At 42.2% G+C, this 23,120-nt stretch overlaps 1 protein-coding gene across 1 annotated transcript in view; it reads right to left on the bottom strand.

Moving 5' to 3' along the window:
- Positions 1-23,120, bottom strand: part of sdk2b (sidekick cell adhesion molecule 2b) — a 469,615-nt gene that overhangs the window by 267,396 nt on the left and 179,099 nt on the right. Inside the window, exons 8-12 of the mRNA XM_060844513.1 lie at positions 19,059-19,249; positions 17,646-17,729; positions 13,553-13,747; positions 12,186-12,302; positions 7,209-7,376 (exon numbers count right to left, since the gene is read on the bottom strand). Of these exons, the coding sequence (XP_060700496.1) occupies positions 7,209-7,376; positions 12,186-12,302; positions 13,553-13,747; positions 17,646-17,729; positions 19,059-19,249 (755 nt within the window). The remainder of the gene's footprint in view (positions 1-7,208; positions 7,377-12,185; positions 12,303-13,552; positions 13,748-17,645; positions 17,730-19,058; positions 19,250-23,120) is intronic.

Here is a 23,120-nt window from a genome sequence, read left to right as displayed (position 1 = left end):
GAATTAACCACTCCTTAGAGGTTGATTAACTGTGTGGCTTAGCTTATTTACAACAGTAAAACACATTGTAAATCATAAAATGAGTATTACAGCTGAGCTCAATGTGTTGTGCTAGTTTCAGTGTGTGTGTTGCCCGCATAGCCAGTCAGATTGACTCCTAGGAGGAGTTGCAGCCTTAAAAATATATACCATATCTGTCTTTAAAGTCCCTTAGAGGTAAAGTTATGAAAGGCAAAGGTACACACAACATTTGGGATTAGGATAAGTGATCGAGCATCTGCTTGTTAGGACTTGTACTGCTTGATTGGATCATCCAACAATTTCAGATTATGAAACTTTTTCTGGGTCACATTATATTTTGGGAATAGGGTGAATAATTCGCTAAAAGTTCTTTTATCTCCACTGATCCAAAACATATACAAATAAGAATTGTAGAACTGTTATTATGAATCTGAATCTACAGTAAGCACCAATTCAAAAGAAATGCAGAAATACGAATAGTGAACATGTTACGATGCTCACGTAGTATCAATAGAGGGCACTCTAACATAAATTGTTTACCGTGAGAACGCTTCAAATGGAAATTTTGCATCATTACAAGTCAAGAATCTGACATAGTTAAATCATGCTCACATAGTAAAAAAATATAAATGGAATGATGATAACATGATACAAATTTACCTAGTCCATAAATGTCACCGCTGCTTTGGTTTACAGTTTCTCTTTAATTTTATTTCATTTTTCTACAACAAATTATTTATGGAAGAAGACAGCTAAAATACACACTGTGAAGTTGTTTTGGGGCCTGCGGTTTTCACCATAATATATATTCATGATCTGTATGTAGGAATCGAGCTGCTTAACTAAGGCTGCGGATGACACTAAGGAGGTACAACATGATGGAATTAGAAAGGTGGAAAACAACATAGACAGATGAAGTGAATAATAAAAAGCTGCAGATGCAAAGTAGACAAGCAGGAGGCTGGAAGAACACAGCAAGCCAGGCAGCATCAGGAGGTGGAAACGTCAATGCAAGAAGGTGGACGTATGGAATGTCAGATCAGCCACTGAATGATGGAACAGGCTTGAGGGGCTGAACGACCTACTTCTGCTCCTATTTCTTATGATCTTTACTTTGGATCTGAGAAAGGCAAAAGGGACTATGTTGTTACTTGTGAGAAACTGGCTGCAGGAGAGTAAAGGGATTTAGATATTCCTGTACACAAATTAATAAAAGCTGAGTTTGTCTGGGAGGGAGGGAGGGAGGAGTTGTGGGGCCACAGTGCAGATTCACCAGAATGGTACCAAGGTTTTGAAAATTATATTATGTGGAGAGTTTGGATAGACTGGGTTAGTATTGCCTTGAGTTTATATAGTTGAAGAGTGCTCTAATCGAGATGTTTAAAATTATAAAGGGATTCGATACAGAGAAGTTACTTCCTGCAGTGGGAGAACTGAGAAGAAAGAGCAATTCTTTTAAATTAAAGCAGGGTGAGTAAGAAGTGAAATCAAGAGCACTTTATCTCTCAAATGGAAATGGAAATTTGGAATTCACTTCTGTAAAAGGCTGAGAATCCTGGATAAGTTATGATTTTCAAGATTGAGATTTTTTGAATGATAAGGGTGTCAGGGACATGAACAAAGTTGGGTAAATTAACTTGAGAAATGGATCAGTCTTGATCAAACTGAATGGTGGAATATGTTCCTATTCCTAGGTTTGCACTTCTCTGGTTTCAGCATGGAAAAACCAACCACTTTATTGCAATACTGTGAAAGATCACCATCAGTTCAAAACATGGTATTCTCATTAGGAAATGTAGCCTCTCTGTTCATGCTTACAACTGACCATAATCACATCACTGACAGAATGCTGTGTTAGTAGACAATAATATAAGCCTATATAATGAAAGGTAACAGATAGATACAAAATTCTCTGTGCACTGGGCTAAACAAGTGATGTACACAAGTAAAGAAGGGTATGTAACACATTCTAACTGTCTCATCTGAAATAAACCTATATTGTATCAGAGATTACAACTGTTTCTTAATGATAGCAAGATCTTTGTCTTCCGACCAGCCTTTCGACATGCCTATCATGTTTCTCTGTGAAGAATTCCTCAGTGTTGGTCCTAGATTTTACTCTTTGACAACCAGAAGCCATATTTCTGATTTTGCCCTTACAGACTAATTTGCCTGAGTTTCACCTTTTATATCTTGTTTACTCATTTATCCAGATCCCACCAGGAGTAGGACACGAGATTTGGGGGCCCTTAATACAGATACTTTTCTCCCCTGGCCCAACCTTTGGTTGCAATAGTGAAAACCAGCTGGATTTACATTGGTCTGAATTTCAACCCTCTGGGAAGGAAAATCATGGCAACAGCAGGAAAAGGCCCTTAAGTATCCATTAATTAGCAATTTAATTGCTCCAACTGACCCTATTCTGGGCAGGCGAGCTGATGCTTCATTTGCCATGCATAAAATTACGGTGAAGACAGGGACAAGGATGGCTGAATATGTACCAAGAATCGTGCCCATCGTAGTGTATCCAATTTTACATCCTCCACCTACCTGCTAACGCACCACCAGGAAGAATAAAATTCTTCCCAATATTTGTACTCATTGAATGATTGTTTTGTTCCATTTTAAGTATACTTTCTTTCACAATGAGCTTCTGGCTTTTTTAAATTTCAGAAATGTACTTTATTCGTAAAACTGTCTTTATATTTATACACAGTAACTAAAGCAGTTCAGTTCCATACAGTAGTAAGACTTCAGCAGTAAGACCTTAGATGGTGGTCTTGCCCCACTGCATCTTGGTGACAGCTGACCCGAGCTATAAGGTTCAGTCTACAACACTCAGTCAAGGTCAACTCCTTGTTCTGGAAGACCAACAAGTCTCAGGTATGCAAAGAGCATCTTTCACCGAGTTGATGATCCTCCAGGCACAGGGGATGTTTGTCTCAGTATGCGTCCCGGGGAACAGAATGTAGAGTGCAGAATCCTGCATCATGGAGCTGATCAGGACGAACCTTGACAAGAACCACTGCATCTTTCTCCAGACTTCCTTTGGAAAGTCACATTCCAGCAGGAGATGTGTAACAGTCTTCACCGCTGTGCAGATGCTTCAAGGGCAGTGGGCAGTGGCACAGAGTGACTGGGCGTACATGAATGATCTCACAGGTAGTGCCCTTCTCATCACCAGCCAAGTGATTTCTTGATGCTTGTTAGGAAGTTCTGGTGATGAAGCACTCTGTGAAATGATTTTGGCAGTCTGCTCAGGGAACAACCCAACAGGATTCACCCTTGGCTTTCTCTGCAGGGTCTTGAGGACTGTGTACTGACCACTTCCTGGTGGACTTGTGATCGAACGTGTTTCTTTTTGCAAATTTCTCCTCAAAGTACAGGTGATATGGAACTGTCCAACTATGAGGCCAGTCCCATCCTTCCCACCACCAGAGATAGTAAAACCTTGGTACATACTGACACTTAGTGTTTGCATCTACACAAAGCTTGGTGCAGTTACACACAAAAGTGGCCATCAGGACGAGGGCAGCTTTGGGCATGCTCTTCCAGAGATTTGTGCATGGAGTCCCTGAGGACACAATCTATCTTCAATCTCCAGATGAAGTGGAAAATTGCCTAGGTAATTACAACAGCGCAGGACAGCGCAGATTCTAGGAGTGGTTGTCCAGACCTGTGCCATGTACAACAGAGAGAGTGCCTCACACCTGATGACCAGGTTTTTACCAGCAATAAAGGGGGAAGAGTGCTCCCAAAAGCCCAGTTTCTACCTCACCATGGAGATAGGCTCCTGTCACAATTTTGCACACACCCCAGTCCCTCCGAACCATGTTACATTAGATTACTTACTTATAGTGTGGAAACAGGCCCTTCGGCCCAACAAATCCACGCCGACTCGCCGAAGCGCAATCCACCCAGACCCATTCCCCTACATTTATCCCTTCACCTAACACTACAATTTAGCGTGGCCAATTCATCTAACCTGCACATTTTTGGACTGTGGGAGGAAACCAGAGCAAACCCACACAGGCATGAGGAGAATGTGCAAACTCTACACAGTCAGTCGCCTGAGGCGGGAATTGAACCTGGGTCTCTGGTGCTGTGAGGCAACAGTGCTAACCATTGTGCCACTGTGTTCCCAGCACCTTCAGATAATCTGTCCAATGGTGAAGCGGATAAAGAATTGGTCGGCCCAGTTCCCAAAAAACATGGTCTCGCTTGTGCTTTGATGTACCTTGGCTCCCAAAGCCTGTTTGAAGTGGTTGCAGATGCTCATGAGCCTGTGCCCTGACAGTGGATCCGAGCAGAAATTGGCGACATCATCTATGTGCAGGCCACTGCTGCCTGGAATAATCACCCCTCTCAGGCTGGCATCCATCCTGATGGAGAAAGTGAGGACTCCAGATGCTGGAGATCAGAGCTGAAAATATGTTGCTGGAAAAGCACAGCAGGTCAGGCAGCACCCAAGGAACAGGAGTTTCGACATTTCGGGCATAAGCCCTTCTTCAGGATTCCTGAAGAAGGACTTATGCCCGAAACGTCGAATCTCCTGTTCCTTGGATGTTGCCTGACCTGCTGCACTTTTCCAGCAACATATTTTCAGCATCCTTCCTGATGGACTTAGCAAAAGGTTCAATACAACACTGAGAGAGGCAGCCCTGTATGACTCAGACCTGATCAGGAAGCTTTCTGACTGCATGAACAATGTTGTCCACACCCCTGTACTGCACCTAAATGATCATATCCCTGAGGAGCTCGAGGCTCTCAGAGATCATCCAGCCCAGTACAGTACAGATTATCGTCAAGATGGTGGCAGAGTAGGTCGCTCCAAAAAGAGCTCCTCCACTCCTTCTGTTTCCTTCTCTTTTCTCCCCTTTTCTTTTCTCTTTTTCTCGCCAAGCGGTTTCTCAGCAAGTCTCACTCTGGACTCTCAGCAGCTCATGGTGGGTTGTGGCCTGATCTCTCAATAGCTCATGGTGGGTTATGGCCTGGTCTCTCGGTTGCTCATGGCGGATTATGGCCTGGTCTCTCAGTGGCTCATGGCAGGTTATGGCCTGGTCTCTCAGTGGCTCATGGCAGGTTATGGCCTGGTATCTCAGCGGCTCATGGTGGGCTATGGCCTGGTCTCTCAGCAGCTCATGGTGGGTTGTGGTCTGGTCTCTCAGCGGCTCATGGTAGGTTGTGGCCTGGTCTCTCAGCAGCTCATGGCGGGTTGTTGCCTGGTCTCTTGGCAGCTCGTGGTGGTGTCTTGGCTCAGTGTGTGAGTGGATCCCGCCCAGCCATGTTCCCAAGGAACTAGGGGCGATCTGATTGTTTCTCACTGGTTTCCACTCCCTGGCCTCCTTCATTTCCTCCTCCTCTATTGACTCCCAATTTTCAGGTTAAATTGGTTTCTGTGCTTCTGTGTTGGCTACCTTGCCCTCCTCTCCAGCTTGTCCCTCCTTCTGGGTGCCCCTTGTTTTAGTTTTCTTGCTGGACGGTGGCTGGTCTCTAAATTGGCATCAGGCCGAAGCCCGCAAAAAGATCCACCAGTTGCAGCTCACTCAACCGAAAATCTTTGAAGTTCTCCTCTCAATCACAGTCCAGAGATGATCTCGAAACCCTCTGATGATGAAGGTTCCCCACACTGAAGCAGAAACTGGAGGAAACTCAGAAATTTGATTGAGAATATTTGTTTCCTGATCCAGAAGTAGCTTTTTCCTGACTTGCAACCTTTAGTCCATGAGTAGCAGCCCTACAGCAGTAATAGCTACAAAACAGAGCAACAGGAGATGATTTTGAACAAAACAATCTCATTGTATTTCTCAGTGCAGGCCACCTGTGATACTTCAGCAGGAAAAATGTCTAATCTGAAACTAATCTATTCTGTATATGCAAAGTAGGTAGAGTTTGCATAGCAAGGAGAGCCAATCCAATTAATAAATATTCATAACAGTAATGAACTGAAAGGTATTTATTCATTATGGATTTGAATTAGCATCCTTAATTGAAGTTTTTCACAGTTTTGTCTCATTACAAAACATACTGTGGGTGTACTGTAATGTTGTTGTTTATCATAAAGTCCATGATACAAACCTGAAGCTTGGCATACCCAGTTATCAAAATGCCTGAAAGCAAAAAAAATGCTGGAAACCACAGTGGGCCATGCAGCATCCATGGAGAGAGAGCATACTAATGTTTGAGTCGAGATGATTCATCATCAGGGCTAATGAAGAATCATCTCGACTTGAAATGTTAGCTTGCTCTCTCCCTCCCCATGGATGCTGCCTGATCCAATGTGATTTCCAGCAATTTTGTTTTCAGTACAGACTCCTGCATCTGCAGTAATGTGTTTTGATCAAACTTCCTGCTTTATTTTACTGCCTGGAGCTCACCAGGGAGCCTATGGGAAAAGGAGAGGCTGGATCCTAATGTGTGGTTCCCTGAGCAGTCCGTCAAAGTCATTTGGCAGAATGCTTCATCACCACAGCTTTCCAACAAGCATCAAGATGTCACTTGGCTGGTGGTGAGAGGGGCACTACCTGTGAGATCCTCCATATACACCCAGACTCTCTATGCTGCTGCACACTGCCCTTAAAATGGCTGTGGGCTGTTGAGACTGTCTGATATCTCCTGCTGGAATGTGCCTTGGCAAAGGATGTCTGGAGAGAGATGCAGTAGTTTTTGTCGAGGTTCGTCATGAGCAGCTCTGTGACCTCTGCGCTTGATGCACATAGTGTGACAAACACCAACTGCATCTGCAGGACCATCACCTCAGTGAAATATGTTCTGTAGTCTGCCCAAAATTACTGATCTTCCGGAATAAGGAGTTGATCCTGATTGAATGTTGCAGACTCGCACACTCCAAGGTCCCTGACTACATGCTGAGGGACACATTAAAGCTTGGGGCAGCTGCCATCAAGGCACCAAAGGGCTTTTTGATGAAATTGAATGAGGGTCCATTCAGTTATCAGACTTGCTGGTGCTTCAAATGCATTTAAATACAGTCTTGTATAAAAATGAAATGTATTGGATTTGTTTGTTCAACATATCTAAAGACTGCGTACAGAATCAAACTGCTGTCATGACTACGTATGCATATAAAAATGTTTTTATAAATAAATTATACTTTTGAAATAAAATAAAGGTATGAAGCATTTGCAGTTAGAAGATACTTCCATTTTTCAAGCAGTATCATCTCTTACCCCACACAATGAGATCTCCAGAAGCCTCATCCACTCCTCGAGAATTAGTAGCCAGACATGTATAACTCCCAGCATCTGAGATGTGGGAAGGGCTGATAAGCAGGCTGCCAGACTCCAGCAGTGTAAAGCGAGGTAATTGGACAGACCCACTGGCAAGTACTTTCTCTCCTGTTATGATTAAAAACATAAATTCACAGATCATTGGATTTGGGTTGCAATCTAACGAAGGTGCAACAACTTAGTAACACAACTAAGGTGCAAATGAACCATCAATTGAAAACACAAACTCTCAATAAAATACATTCTCCCTACTCTTATGATTTGAAACCACTACATTGCCACCTCTCGAAAACAGAAATCCTGGCCATCAATTGCGCCAACATTAGTAGCTGCTTCTCTTCAGCAGGTAACTGAAGACATTCTTGCTATCATGTTTGATCCAGACATAAAATCTTGCCCTCAGGTTTGCACCAATCCTTCGACCATCTATTTCCAATAGTGCAGCATCACCCAACTTCATCCTATCTCAGTTCATCTGCAACTGAGACCCTCATACACGCTGATGGAATAGTCCATACCTTGATTATTCCAATGCACTCCTGTCTACTCTCCGACATCCTACTCTCTACTAATGTGATATCTTCCAAAACTCAGTACGCCATATCTTTTATTATTCATTCATGGGATTTGAGCATCACTGTCTGGGCCCATCCTTACTTTCCCTTGGGAAGGTGGTGGTGAGCTGCCTTCTTGAACCAATGCCATCCATCTAACTCACAGCAAGTCACATTCCCCATTCACGCCCCACCCCATGCTTGTTAACTTAAACTGGATTCCACTCAGACACTGTCTTAATTTTAAAATTCTCATTCTGTTTTCAAATTCCTCCAAGGCCTTGCCTCTCCTTATTGTATAACCTCCTCCATCCCCACAACCCTCAAGAGCTTTCTGCACTCATTGAATTCTCACCTCTTGGGTGTTCCTAATTTTAATTGTTCCACCATTGGTAGCGATGGCTTCAGTCACTGAAACTTCAAGCTCCTGAATACCCTCCCTATATCTCTCCACTTTTCCGCCACACTTTCCTCCTTAAGGTTCTCCTCATTTTTGACCAGGTTTTTCAGGAATCTAACCTAATAATTCCTCACGTGGCCTACTGTCACACTTTGTTTTATAACCTTTCTGCAAAGTGCCTTGGGGCAGTTAATTACTTGAAACTGCTGTACATTAGTTTTTAGTTAAAGTAATTCAGGTCGGCGGGGGTGGGGGTGGGGGTGGGTGGGAGGGGAAGACATGAAAATGGTATTGTGAGGGTAAGTGAAAAACAGCAAAAGTGAGTCCACTTAATGCAAACAGAATGGCACACTCGTCCAGAAAAGGGTCTGCCCAAGTTCAAAAGAAACAGTGACCAAAGATTATTTTTGGACATTATAGGTTACCTGGGTTGAGTGAGAGTGTACCTAACAGCAGTGAATGCGAGGAATCCAGAAGTCATGGAGGCATAAAGTCACTCTACACACAGCAGATATTTTGGTCCAACCAGTCTATGCCAACCGTAATCCTAAACTAAACCTGTCCCACCTGTCTGCTCCTGGTCCATATCCCACCAAATCTTTCCCATCCATGTACTTACCATGATGTTTTTTAAACAATATAATTGTACCCACATCCACCACTTCCTGTGGAAGTTCCTTCCACACATGAACCACTGTCTATGTAAAAAAATTACCCCTCATGTTTTTTTTAAATCTCAGCTATTTCAAGAACTTGAATGTTGTTGAAGGTGCCCAGGTTCCCAGGTAATTCAGAGAAAACACAAGGCTTGAAAGTATTCCTTTATCTTACAAAGAATGGGTCCCTGTTTGTGAATGCTCGTCATTTCTGGCAAACATAAAGCAGCCATGTCATGAGCTCAACTGATTGCCTTTTGTAACCCAGGAGCTTTCCGAGCTGATAGTTCCTCACTGTTTTCTCCATGGTGATGCTTTAGCCAATGAGAATTGACTTGCTAACCTACGACAAATTCCAGTGTGGATTTGAATTTACTGACCTTGGCTATGTCTTGATGAGTGCAAGAAAAAGGAACTTCAGCAGCATTTCTCTCTTTTCAGCAATATTCAATATCCCAAACTGCTTTATTGGATTAAACTTTAAACTTTATTGGACTAAACTGCATGAGGGCCGGTTGCAATAGATAAATGGGAGCAAGATGACCTGCAAGTTCCCCTCCAAGCTAATCACTATCCTGACCTGGTAATACATCATACAAGCCAAGGGATAAGAGTAGATCACTTAGTCCTTCCAGCCTTCTTCACTATTCAATATGATCATGACTGATTTTAACCTCAACTCTACATTTCTGCATATTTCCAATAAGCTTTCATCCCTTGGTAATCAAGCACTGTTGCCTTTAAAAATTTAAAGGTGCTGCCTTTTTAGGAAGAGAATTTCAAACATATACAAACCTGTGAGAGAAAGACTATTTCTCTCAGAGGATCATTTCTTCAGAGTCACGGGATAAAAATCCTGAAACCCCCTTCCTAACAATATTATGGGTGAACCTACATGAAATGGACTGAAGCACAGAGAGAAAGTAGCTCACCATCGCTTTCTCAAGGACAATAAAGGATGTGCAATAAATACTGGTCCAGCCAGTGGAGCCCAAATCCAATCAATAAGATTACACAAACAATGACCAACTGAATGGCCAGAAATTGCTCATTTTTATTTATTTTCTGGAGTATTGCTGTGCCATGATTTCACCTTCCAGATGAGGGATCAGTAAATATTTTGAAAACGCATTTGTTCTTTAAGTGAATATTTATTCAAATGCAGTTTGTTTGATCATTTTCAGGAAGACCAAAATATAATACTGATCAAGTGCATCGATAAAGAAGAGACTTAGTTTGGATACAAGGTACTTATAGTCTTGCTGTTTTCTGTTGGAGATGAAGTCAGAGCCACCTAATGTTTGTTAACACTCTTGTTGAATGTACCACATACAAAAGACTACACATGGTCTTTCATTTGAATCTATTTTGCAGGGTGTCTCCAAAAGGAAGCAACATTATGGAGGAAATGACTTGGAAATAGTCTTTGGAAGCCTAAAAACTCTATTTGGAGAGAAAATCTTAGTGAGTTTTGAGAAGATTTGTAGCTCAGATTGAGGTTATGGATGTAGGTTTGCTCGCTGAGCTGGAAGGTTCATTTCCAGATGTTTTGTCACCCTCCGGACATTGTACAGTTGAAAATTCCTGCTCTCTATTTATATGTTTGGGTTTCTTTGGGTTGGTGATGTCATTTACTGAAGTGACATCATTTCCTGTGGTGATATCATTTTCTGGTGATGGGTTTGTGGGCTACCATGATGCCAAGGGGTCTAAGTAGTCTGGCAGTCATTTCTGAGAGGTCTTTGATGTAGGAGAGAGTGGCTAGGGTTTCTAGATGCGTTTTGTCTGCTCGTTTGGGTTTGTTGCTGAGAAACCTGTGGACTGTATTCATTGGGTATCCATTCTTTTTCAATACATTGTATAGGTTATTATCCTCTGCTCTGCGTAATTCCTCTGTGCTGCAGTGTGTGATGGCTTATTGGAATAATGTTCTGATGCAGCTTTGTTTGTGGATGTTGCAGTGATTGCTTCTGTAGTTCAATATTTACAGGAAAACCACACTACCAAATATTGAACTACAGAAGCAATCACCTCAACATCCACAAAGAAAGCTGCATCAGAACAATATTTCTACGAGCCACCCCACACTGCAGCACAGAGGAACTACGCAGAGCAGAGGAGAATGACCTATGCAGTGTATTCAATTAGAATGGGTACCCAATGAACACAGTCCACAGATTTCTCAGCAACAAACCCAAACAAGCAGACAAAACGCATCTAGAAACCCTAACCACTCTCCCCTATATAAAAGACATCTCAGAAATGACTGCCAAACTACTCAGTCCCCTTGGCATCATGGTAGCCCACAAACTCACCAACACACTAAAACAGCAGCCAATGAACTTGAAAGACCCTATACAGACAATAAGTAAAACTAATATTATTTACAAAATACCATGCAAGGACTGTAACAAACACTACATTGGACAAACAGGCAGAAAACTAGCCACCAGGATGCATGAACATCAATGAGCCACAAAATGACATGATCCTCTCTCACTTGTATCCTTACATACAGATGAGGAAGGTCACCACTTCGACTAGGACAACACATCCATCCTAGGACAAGACAAACAGAGACACACACACACGAGAATTCCTGGAAGCATGGCATTCCAACCTGAACTCTATCAACAAACACATCGAGTTAGACCCAATCTACCACCCCTTGAGAAAAAGAACAGGAAATGAGTTCACCACAGGAAATGATGTCACCATGGGAAATGACATCACCCACCCAAAGAAACCCAAACATATAAATAGAAAACAGGAATTATAAACAGTGTGTCGCCCAGAGACCCACTGAAGATGTTACCTAGTAAGGTGCCAAAACATCTGGAAATGAACCTTCCAGCTCAGCGAGCAAACCTGTATCCGGAGAGAAGATTTCTTCTGTATACTTCCAATTCCTGGATGCTAGCAGCAGCTGCAGTAAAAATCTACCACCAGTTTAGGTCCATCATTTGGGTCTAACCATAGCTACCTGAGCCAAAATTCTATCTGTAAAAGCCAGGTGCAAATATTTCACTCTGTACAACAGCAAGAAAGATGCTACAAAATTGACAAATTTATGAACGAATTAAATGCATATGTGTCATGCTCATGAGTTATCAGCTACCAGCTCTGGCCAGTTCCAGCATCCAGCATTAGATTTATTGAGAATTTATGATTAAACTCATGTAATGCCAGCAGAGAGGGTCAGATTGTGGAAATGAGCAGTACAGAAATGCTGGAGTTAGCAAATTCAAAGAAATGGAATACTCATGAAATGTGTTGCATACAACAGCAGTTACATATTAATACTTGCCTCTTTGCCAGGTGATTGCTGGCCGCGGTGCCCCTGATGTTTCACAAGAAAGAATGACTGATAACCCATCAATCACTGTGCTGTCTGATGGTCCCTTTGTAATGTTGGGAGGAATGCCTGTAACAACCAGAAAATTTTCATGTTGTTGTTCACATTAATTGATTAATCTAACTATGGTGAGTGATGTCATTCCAAATTTATTTTATCACAATGTTAATTTTATTTTTGCAAAAGCAATATTAATTGTACCTAATATATTCTCAATATTATTCAATGGTCAATACTAGAATTAAATTAGATTTTATTGCAACACACTTGATTGAACATAAATATAGAATGATCAAATGCCCCAAATATCCAGATGAATCTCTGGGACATGTCTCATGGTCATGTATCATGCTTTTAGTGCCTGTCATATTTAATCAAACTTTTTTCTCTCTGATTTCCTTTTTGTGAACCCCCTTTGAATCTTGGTTTTCCCTCTGTCCTTGGTTCCCCATGCTTTTGCTGTTGACCTGTAGCCTCCTGGTTCTAGAGAGTCCTTGCACAACAGCTGGTGACATGAAGCATGAATGAAGATACTCAATATTAGAGGATCTAAGACTTATGCAACAATACAAATACAATCACATTTGCAAATTTTCATCGAACACCACTTGGTCAGATATTACATGATCAAATTTCTGTGGAAACGGGACTTTGAACCTTCGAAATAAGAAAGAGGCTGACCCTACTGAAGCCGCATGTATTAAAGAGGCAATGGCTTATGTCAATAACAGTGCATCTTAGATATCTGTTCAGCAGGGAGCAGCGAATCATTTTCTGAAATAATTTTGATCAAGATTTCAACCTAAAACAATTCTATAGGCTCCATATATTGGATGATACTCTTATCCTGCGACCAAGATGTAAAGCCAATTGCAAGTGGACACTGAGAAAGAAAATCGCGTGGCAACATAGAACTGGCACTGATACAAAGAAGTTAGTTTAGTATGAAAACAGCTCGTTGAAAATCTATCCCACTATGTTTTCTTTTACACATATCGGGGGACTAGTAGATTTATGCAGTTGACTGGAAATCATTTAACAATCATATCAAAAGCGCATTTTAATTAAACTGGCTTATAGATGATTACCACCCATTCTGATGCCAGCTGACCACCATAGACTCCTTTGGTCTTCACTATTTTCAAACTGCTCAATGTGCACAAACTATGTGAGGGCTGCAGACTGGTCTCCAAAAATCAAAATGGCACCTCTTACATCACCCATTATATCATTGCAGCATTGCTCACCAATTCACAAATGTCAACTAAGTTAAGACTGGATGACAGTTATCAGAATAGCTTAAAAAGTAATTTACTTACTGGTAACAGCAAGATAGGTGAAAGTTTGCACCTCACCAGCTTCATTTCTAGCAAAGCATTGGAACATGCCAGTGTCATCAGGCATCAGTCCACTGATCTGTAGGCTGCCATTGGACAGCATCCTATATCTGGGTACATTTAACTTTGAGATCAACGTTGCATCTTTATACCAGAATATCATTGGCAATGGGACACCTGCAATCACATACATTCATCACTGAAGTCTTTGATAAATATGTGCTTCTTGAATAAAGTACTTCCAGAAAGCAAGTTTATTATACATTGTTAGTAGTCTTTCATATGCACAGCAAAATTGCCAATAAATATAAAACATGCATTGAATCCAAGAAGACTTTTGACGTAACGAATTTAAATTATAATACTGAAAATATGCAAAGTTGTTAAGTTGAACAAATAATTAGCGCCTGGAATTGTCAAATTGCTCTTTTGCATTCATCAATTTTCCCAGAATATGGAATTGCCGATGCTGGACTGGGGTGGACAAAGCCAGAGTCACACAATGCTACGTTAAAGTCCAACAGGTTTATTTGAAATTACAAGCTTTTTGAGCACTGTTTCTTCATCAGATGAAGTGACAAAGGAGCAGCACTCTGAAAACTTGTGATTTCAAATAAACTTGTTGCACTATAATCTGGTGTTTTGCGACTTCTGATTTTGTTCATTTTACCAGCATTATAAACAATACATTGACCCACTGCTTTAGAAATTGTCCAGGCCTTAGTCATTCAATGCACATCTGAACTGGCCAATTTCATATTCTCCTAATGTCATCTCACTTTGCATTCTGTGATCCTTCCAGATACAAATATTGTAGAAGTCTCAGTGCACTTCATGCATTAACACATTCTAGCAGAATACATGAAGGAACAGCATTACAGAAATGCATCATGTATTCACCCCAGGGACAGTAACTGATTTTGGATTAATCCAGTGATGAGGCATGTTAAGACTCTGCTGCCCCCCTCACTGGACACCCTGCAGTTTGCATATCAACCCAACCGCTCAACAGATGATGTCATTTCCACCACCCTCCATCTGGCCCTCACCCACCTGGAGAAGAAGGACATCCACATCAGATTACTGTTCATAGACTTCACTTCTGCATTTAACATTATAATTCCTCAGCACCTGGTTGGAAAGCTGAGTCTGCTGGTCCTAAATACCTCCCTATGTAACTGGATCCTGGACTTCCTGACTGGGAAACCTCAGTCAGTCCAGATTGGGATCAGCATCTCCAACACCATCACACTGAGTACAGGGACCCCAAGGCTGTGTGTTCATTCCACTGCTGTTCACCTTGTTAACACACGACAGTGCAGTGATGCCCAGGTCAAATCACATCATCAGGTTTGCTGATGATATGACTGTAGTGGGTCTCATCAGCATGAGCCAGGACACAGAGAGGAGGTGCAGCGGCTAACGGACTGGTGCAGAGCCAACAACCTGTCTCTGAATGTGGACAAAGCGAAAGAGATGGCTGTTGACTTCAGGAGGTAAAAAGCAACCACTCTCTGCTGGACATCAAAGGCTCCCCATGGAGATCATGAAGAGCACCAAATTTCTTGGTGTACACCTGGCAGAGAATCTTACCTGGACCCTCAGTTCCATAGCAAGAAAGCCCAGCAACATCTCTACTTTCTGCGTGGGCTGAGGGAAGCCCACCTCCCACTCCCATCCTCAACACATTCTACAGAGGGTTCATTAATAGTACCCTAGGCTGCTGCAACACTGCCTGGTTCAGGAATTGCCCCATCTCGGATCATAAGACCTTACTATGGATAGTGAGGACAGCTGAGAAGACCATCGGGGTCTCTCTTCCCTCCTACACAGACTTTCACACCATATGCTGCAACCGAAAGGCTAAGAGTATTGTGGAAGACCCACATCCACCTCACTCAAACTCTTCTCCCTCCTGTGCCATCTGGCAGAACATACCGGAGCATTTGGTCTCTCACAGCCAGACTATGCAACAGTTTCTTCCCCCAAACCATCAGGCTCCTTAACACAGTATAATCACACTCTTTCCCATCCGGAATTCTTTGTACAACTTTGAACTGCTGCTAGAAAAATATCTATTATTTATCATTCTTCTATTGCAATGTAACTTACACTTCTTATGTACTTTATGCAGTGTACGATTGTGTGGTTTGTGGCACCCTCAGTCCTGGAGGAATGCTGCCTCATTTTTACTATATCAGTTGTATATGATAGAAATGACAAATAAAAGCTACTCTACTCTAATAAATTGATCCCACAGGTGCCGACTGACGTTGGGCTATCACTGCAGGGATGCTGACTGCCATCCAATGCCTTGATGAGGAAACTGTTATACAATACAATACAGCTGAAAATGTGTTGCTGGAAAAGCGCAGCAGGTCAGGCAGCATCCAAGGAACAGGAAATTCGACGTTTCGGGCATAAGCCCTTCATCCTGATGAAGGGCTTATGCCCGAAACATCGAATTTCCTGTTCCTTGGATGCTGCCTGACCTGCTGCGCTTTTCCAGCAACATATTTTCAGCTCTGATCTCCATCATCTGCAGACCTCACTTTCTCTTATAATACAATACAATTCAGCACACAAACAGGCTCTTTGGCCCACTGATGCCTGATTCTTATTTAGAATTGATACTTAATGCTCACACATTGAGAAATGAACAAAGGGATAGAAACATTCATGTGTCAAACACGATACTGCTTAACTGTACCTCCACCACCTCCATTGGCAGTGCAATCCAGGTACCCATCACCCCTGTGAAAAATGTTCCCACACTTTTCCCCTCTCACCTTGAATCTGTGTCCTCTTGTACTTGACCTTTCCACCCTGGGGAAAAAGCCTCCAATTATTCACCCTATCTACACGTCTCAGAATTTTGTTGATCTCTATCAGGCTGCTCCTCAGACTCTGTCTTTCCAGTGACAACAATCCCAGTTTATCCACCCTCTCCTCATCACTAAAAGTGTCCAACCAGGCAACAGGCATCCTGTTAAACCTTCCCTCTGCACCCTTTGCAAAGCAACCACCTCTTTCTCCTAATGTGACAAGAACTGCATGCAATATTCCAAATGTGGCCTAACTAATGTTTTATACAGTTGTAACATAATTTGCCCATTTTTATATTTGATGTCCTGGCCAATGAAGGCAAGTGTGTGGTATGCCTTCTTGACCATGTGTTGCTTTGGATGGTTAGTGTCAACTGGTTATTCAACCGCAATAAATATCACCCCTTAACCCATTCTTGCTCACATCTGACATCCACATGCTATCTTCCTAAGAAGGGGTCAATGGCTAGCAATTGGAATTGCTAACTCTTGATGATCATTTCCCTTTTGTCCTCAAGAGATTGGATCAATTTTAACATCCATATTCCAACCATGGCTAAAAACATTTAACCCAGTAGAAACAGGGAATTAAACTTGGTATCATCGGCCTGTAGTGATTGTAATGAGGTTAGCCAGGTGGACTCCATTGAATGAGTTCCCTGATTGGGGTTGTTAATCTGGTCCAATCAGGGAGCCCTGGCTGACAGACAGAAACAGGAGTGTTGGAGGTTCTCACACTCTGACAGCCGGCTCTGAGGGAGTTGGATCAGTGTCAAAGACTCTCCACATGTAAATAAAGGGTGACTTGTTGATGGGACACCAACCTCTATGAAGTTATTTCGTGGCCCAGATGGTTCAAGAACTGAAACTTCAGGGATGTTAACATGTGATTTTGTGACCATTGTTAACATGAACAGTGTTAGTAACAACTCTTCAGGTAAGTTGTACTCTGATCACTTTTTCAAAAAGGAATATATTTCTCAAACCAACTCAATAAAATCACGTACATCCTGAATTTCATTTTTTGATTTTTTACATAAGAATCTGAGGGAACCAAGTGTGTCACCTGTCAAACTAATGTAAAACTGGTTACTCATTCAAAGGCTGAATGATCACTCAATGTAATGGAATACAGGCAGTCACCAGGAGAAAGAGTACTTCAAATATACTGCCTCATTTTATATCCAGCCTCTGTTGTACATATTGTTCCTACTAAATTTAATAAACAACAAGTTGTCTGTTGACTGTACCTTGAGCCTGACACGGAATATCTACGATTTTCTCTATCTCAGCTGTCATGTGACGCTCTGGTTCCAGGATTAGTTGTGGCGGTTCTGCAGGAAATGAAAGACTGAATATGAATTTTAAAACAAAGACGTGTTCGCCCTATGCAAATATTTCTGTTAACAAAATATGAATTAAAATGAAGATGAAAAATTATCATTGGTAAAACTATAATCATTCTGATGACATATTTCACTACATCCTCAAACCACAATCTCCCTCATAATATGAAGTGGCAAAGTAATTTTCCAAACCCATGACCTGAATTTTTTAATGATCTGCCTCAGTAGATTCATTCCAATTGTATAAAACAGAGTGAGATCCAATGTCCCAGAGCATACAAACACATTCCGTGGCAAATTTGGAGAAGTTAAGTACATTTAATTGGTTTTCATGAAGAGATGTTCATTTCTTAGAGTGAAGTCGGTCGTAGATATTTAGAATTTTTTCAGCTTCAGCCTACCTCCTGAGATCTGCCCGTAGTAGATGCTGGGTAAGTTGGCATTGAGAGTGTAAGAGCAGTGGATGATAGATGGAGGGGGGTATGGACACTAAATTAGGGGAAATAAGCGGCAATGAGGGTGAATGGAGGTCATATTTTCGCAAGAGTTTCGTCTCAAATTTGTCTTAGAGTGGATGGACATACCGGTTTGATTTATGAGCATGGGAGTTAGATGGGAGATGAGAGTTAGAGACTTAATGTTTGAGAAGACAACATCTCAGTTTAGAGAGGTAGGCCCTTTAAGTGCATACTTTAAATTAAGTTTCACAGTACCAATGATATACACTTTCTCTGCAAATATGCTTGTCTTCATGGATTGATAGTGAAGTTATCACCAACACTGTGACATTCTACAATAAAAATACAACTTGACTTACTTAATTAAAACAAAAGGAATGCTCTTAATAATATGCATGTTTTTCCCTCTAACTATGTGCAGTGCTAATGTTGATCGGCTGCAGATATGGCTTTTGACAAAGAAACATTGACTAGGAACCATTTTGCAGTCCATTCAGAACAAAAAAATCAGTCTCCAGCAGCTGTGTGAAATCACTGTAGATTCAGAATTCTCCGAGAGCACTTGCACCTGACTGAATGATGAGGAAATAAGATTGAAATAGTGAGTAGGCAGCAAGGGACAGAACCTGGCTCATTTTGAAAACTGTGGCTATAAAATTGATAGCAGTTATATAAAAAAATAAAGCAGTGGTTAATTCCTTGAGACAACAAGTCATTTAACCGCTTTCAACAGTTTGTTAAATGAAGCGCTTTGATGCTGATTCCAGAATTGTAAATGTTATGTGAATGAACTTGTAAAATGCTTTGTATCTATTAGGCAGGCACTCATTATAGAACTGGGAATTTCCCAGGTACTCACCCAGTACTGACAAGAAGGCCCCCGCACTAACTGAAGGAACACTGCTGCTTCGGAGAATGGCTTCACATTCGTAGTACCCAGCATCACGGATTTTCGGATTTAGGATGGTCAGTTTCCGGTGGTAATCACTGAACCCACTTCTGAATGGCACCCCATCTTTCTTCCAGATAATACTAAGCTTAATTAGTGGCCTGAAAAAAAAATCACCACAATACTCAGTTCTTTGTATTGTCAATTTGGAGATGATATCATTGTCCTCCAGGTAGAGAGCTAATTGTACAGAAATTATTCAAAATCCTAAGAGGCATTAGTCATAGATGTCAACAGAACAGCAAAAGACCTCTTGGCCTATCCAGTCCATGCCAGCCAAAAACAAACAACAAACTATTCCAATCCTATTTTCCAGCACTTGGCCCTCAGCATTGTGTGCCTCTGCATTGCACATGTACAACCTAAATACTTCGCAAATGTAATGGTGGTTTCTGCATCCACACTCTTACGGCAGTGTGTTCCAGACTCCAATCACCTTCTGGGTGAAAAGACTTTCCTTATATTCCCTTTAAACCTCTTGCTCCTTTCCTTAAATCTATGACCCCTGGTGATGGATCCCTAAACCAAGTGAAAAGGTTTCTTCCCATCTATCTTGTCTGCCCCTCAAATCATGTCCTCACTCAGTCTCCTCAGCTCTAAGGAAAACAAGCTGAGTCTGTCCAATCTCTCTTTACAACTAAAAATCTCCAGCCCAAGCAACAACCTGGTCCACGTCCTCTACACCCTCTCCAGTACAATCACAGTCCTCCAAAAATGCAAATTCCAGAATTGCACAAAACATTTTAGCCTTGGTCTAATGGTTTTATACAGTTCCATAATCTCCTAACCACTCTTAAACGCTATGCCTTGGCTAATTAAGGCAAGTATCCCATAAGTCTTCTTAACCATTTTATCTACCTGTCTCGCTATCTCAAGAGACTGGTGTTTATGCAAACTAAGATCTCTCTAACTCTTGCTGCTTCCCAGTGTCCTAATATTCAGCATGCATTCCCTTACTTTACTTGCCTAGGTATGTAGGAAGTCAAACTAGAAATGGAATGGTTCAAGACAATGTGAGCTAACAAAGCTGGGCAAGTGTTTGAGTATCAGTGGCCTGAAGCATTATTTTGTAGACAGTGATTGTAACTCCTGTTAGATTCAAGATTGTTATGGGAAAGGACAGGATAGGTCTTATGTCAAAATGTTAAACTGTGGGAAGGTCGATTTTGATAAGAACAGGCCTGATTTGGTCAGAGTGGACTGGGAGCCGATACTTTTAAGTAAATCTTTGTCAGAGCAGTGGGATTCATTCAACAATGAAATAGCCAAAGTACAGGACCAACATGTTCCAATAAAGACTAAAGGTGGGACCAACATATCTTGTGAACATTGGATACCATGGGATTGGATACAGAGAGAAAATGGGAGGCTTATGGCCAATTTGCTACTTACCTTTAAAATAAGAAAATGTCAAGGTCTGGGCCATCTTCTTAATATATTTTGAGGGTGTTTGGTTTGATCCAGAACAGAAAGTAAGAGCCCATGGGATAGAAGCAATTTTGAAAATTTATTTACAGAACTGGCTGAGTAGCTGGAAGCAGGGTGATGGTTGAAGGGCATTTTTGAATTTGGAAGCTTTTGTCCAGTGGGGCACCATAGATGAGAAAAAGTAAAGAGCCTTGGGAATGCCGGAGATCATGTAGGATTGAGCACAAATCCCCATCGTGTAAAATGTTGGACAAGACCCTGGACTTTTTTTAACATTTAAAATACTAGGCAAAATCCTGCGCTCAGGCTGCAGCAAATATACACACGGAGCCAGAATGATTTCAGTCTGGGACTATTGTTCAGCCTGGAATTCCAATTTACACCTCCACTCTCGGAGAACAATCAACCAAATCTAACACTCGAGATTGAAACTAACTTTTATACCTCGGGCTACACAATGCAGACAGTACAGAGCCTTAGAGATACTGAACATTCAACCTCAACCAATATCCATTCGCACATACTCTAACCATCGGGGAAACCAACTGCATAAGGAAACACTGGAAACACATTGGACAACACAGATTTGAGGGGAGACCTCAGGGCACACAGTCTGTGTAACTGCCAGGCCTGACCTCAGCTGATAGAGCCTTTTTTAACAACAAGCTTCCGCAGAAACAGCTTCCCCACAGGCTTCCAGCCCCACACAGCAGCTTCAGAACCAAGAACCATATAGGCCGAAAAGAGAAACTGAAGCCAGAAGCTAAACCAAGGGCATCATCACAACAAAGGACGCCCGAGAGGGGGAAAGCCAAACGAACACTATCTGAACAACAGCTTCAGACACGGGTCTGTTCTGAACCAAGGGAACCGACAGCAAGAACCTGAACAACCAGCTGTACTTCAAAATCGCGTTTTCCCCAGTGGTGAGTTTAAACTCCTGAGACCCCAGAGTTTCCAACCTAGCCGCCAGGAAGAGTAAGGCAGTTGGTGACACTGCATGGTACCCCATGGGTAGGAAGCCTGATTTAAAGTTTCTGTGATTAAAACTGCTGTTTAGGTTCTAATGATGTTTAATCTGTGTTTAATTTAATAGCGTGTTTCATTACTGTCCTTTGTATAATTGACTGTTAATTTCCCTGCTTAGTGCTTTTACCTATATTTCTTGTATTATGCAGGTCATTCTGCAATAACAAGCATTTTGTCAACATGAATTCACTGTAACATGATTGACCAACTGAGGACGCTGTTTCTAAATGCAAACTTTTAATACATGTGTTGGCTGTAATGCAATTACATCATCAACACATTAAGCACTGTTTCTAAAGCTTGATTTTACTATAACACAATAAAGAATGCAATTATCACATTATAGAAGAACTACCTGTACTTACATTTTGTATTTAAGTAAACACAGAGATTTTTTTTGCCTTAAACACCTGTCTACTGCCTTTTTCATTTCACATTCCCGAAATAAGTCCAGTGTCAGAACCAGGGATCTGGAGGTGATTTGATCAGCAAGTTACTGATCACTAACCAGAAACCTGACAACAAAGGTACAGGAAGGAAGCAGAAAGGAAGCGAGAGCAAGTGATGCTCTGGTTTACACGCCATGACGTCGAACACTTCTTCCGCCACCTCCGCCTCCGAGCTTACTTTCACAATCAGGATTCCTGTCCACCTCCAACTGCATCCACCTGGACACCCCGCGCTGGCCTATTACCTGCCCTCGACCTCTTCATTTCCAACTGCCGCCGGGACATTAACCGCCTCAACCTGTCTACCACCCTCCCCCACTCCAACCTCTCACCCTCACAACACGCAGCCCTCCAATCCCTCTGCTCCAATCCCAACCTCACCATCAAGCCAGCAGACAAAGAGGGTGCAGTGGTAGTCTGGCGCACTGACCTCTACACTGCTGAAGCCAAACGCCAACTCAAGGACACCTCTTCCTACCCCCCCTTGACCATGACCCCACCTCCCATCACCAAACCATCATCTCTCAGACCATACAGAACCTCATCACCTCAGGAGATCTCCTACCCACAGCTTCCAACATCATAGTCCGGGAACCCCACACTGCCTGGTTCTACCTCCTTCCCAAGATCTACAAGCCTGACTACCTTGGCATACCCATTGTCTCAGCATGCTCCTGCCCCACTGAACTTATTTCCACCTCGATACTGTCCTATTCCCCCCTAGTCCAGGAACTCCCCACATACGTTCGAGACACTGTCCACGGCCTCCACCTCCTCCAAGATTTCCGTTTCCCCGGCCCCCAACGCCTCATCTTCACCATGGATATCCAATCCCTCTACACCTCCGCCATGACGAGGGCTTCCACATCCTCCGTTTTTTCCTCTTCCGACGTCCCCAACAGTACCCTTCCACTGACACTCTCATTCGTTTGGCCGAACGGGTCCTCACCCTTAACAATTTCTCCTTCGAATCCTCCCACTTCCTCCAGAGCAAAGGGGTAGCATGGGCACCCATATGGGCCCCAGCTATGCCTGTTTCTTTGTTGGCTGCATAGAACAGTCGTTC

The sequence above is a fragment of the Hemiscyllium ocellatum genome, chromosome 25 (genome assembly GCF_020745735.1).
Source record: "Hemiscyllium ocellatum isolate sHemOce1 chromosome 25, sHemOce1.pat.X.cur, whole genome shotgun sequence".
Lineage (NCBI taxonomy): Eukaryota > Metazoa > Chordata > Chondrichthyes > Orectolobiformes > Hemiscylliidae > Hemiscyllium > Hemiscyllium ocellatum.
This window is presented reverse-complemented; position numbering and strand designations above follow the sequence as displayed.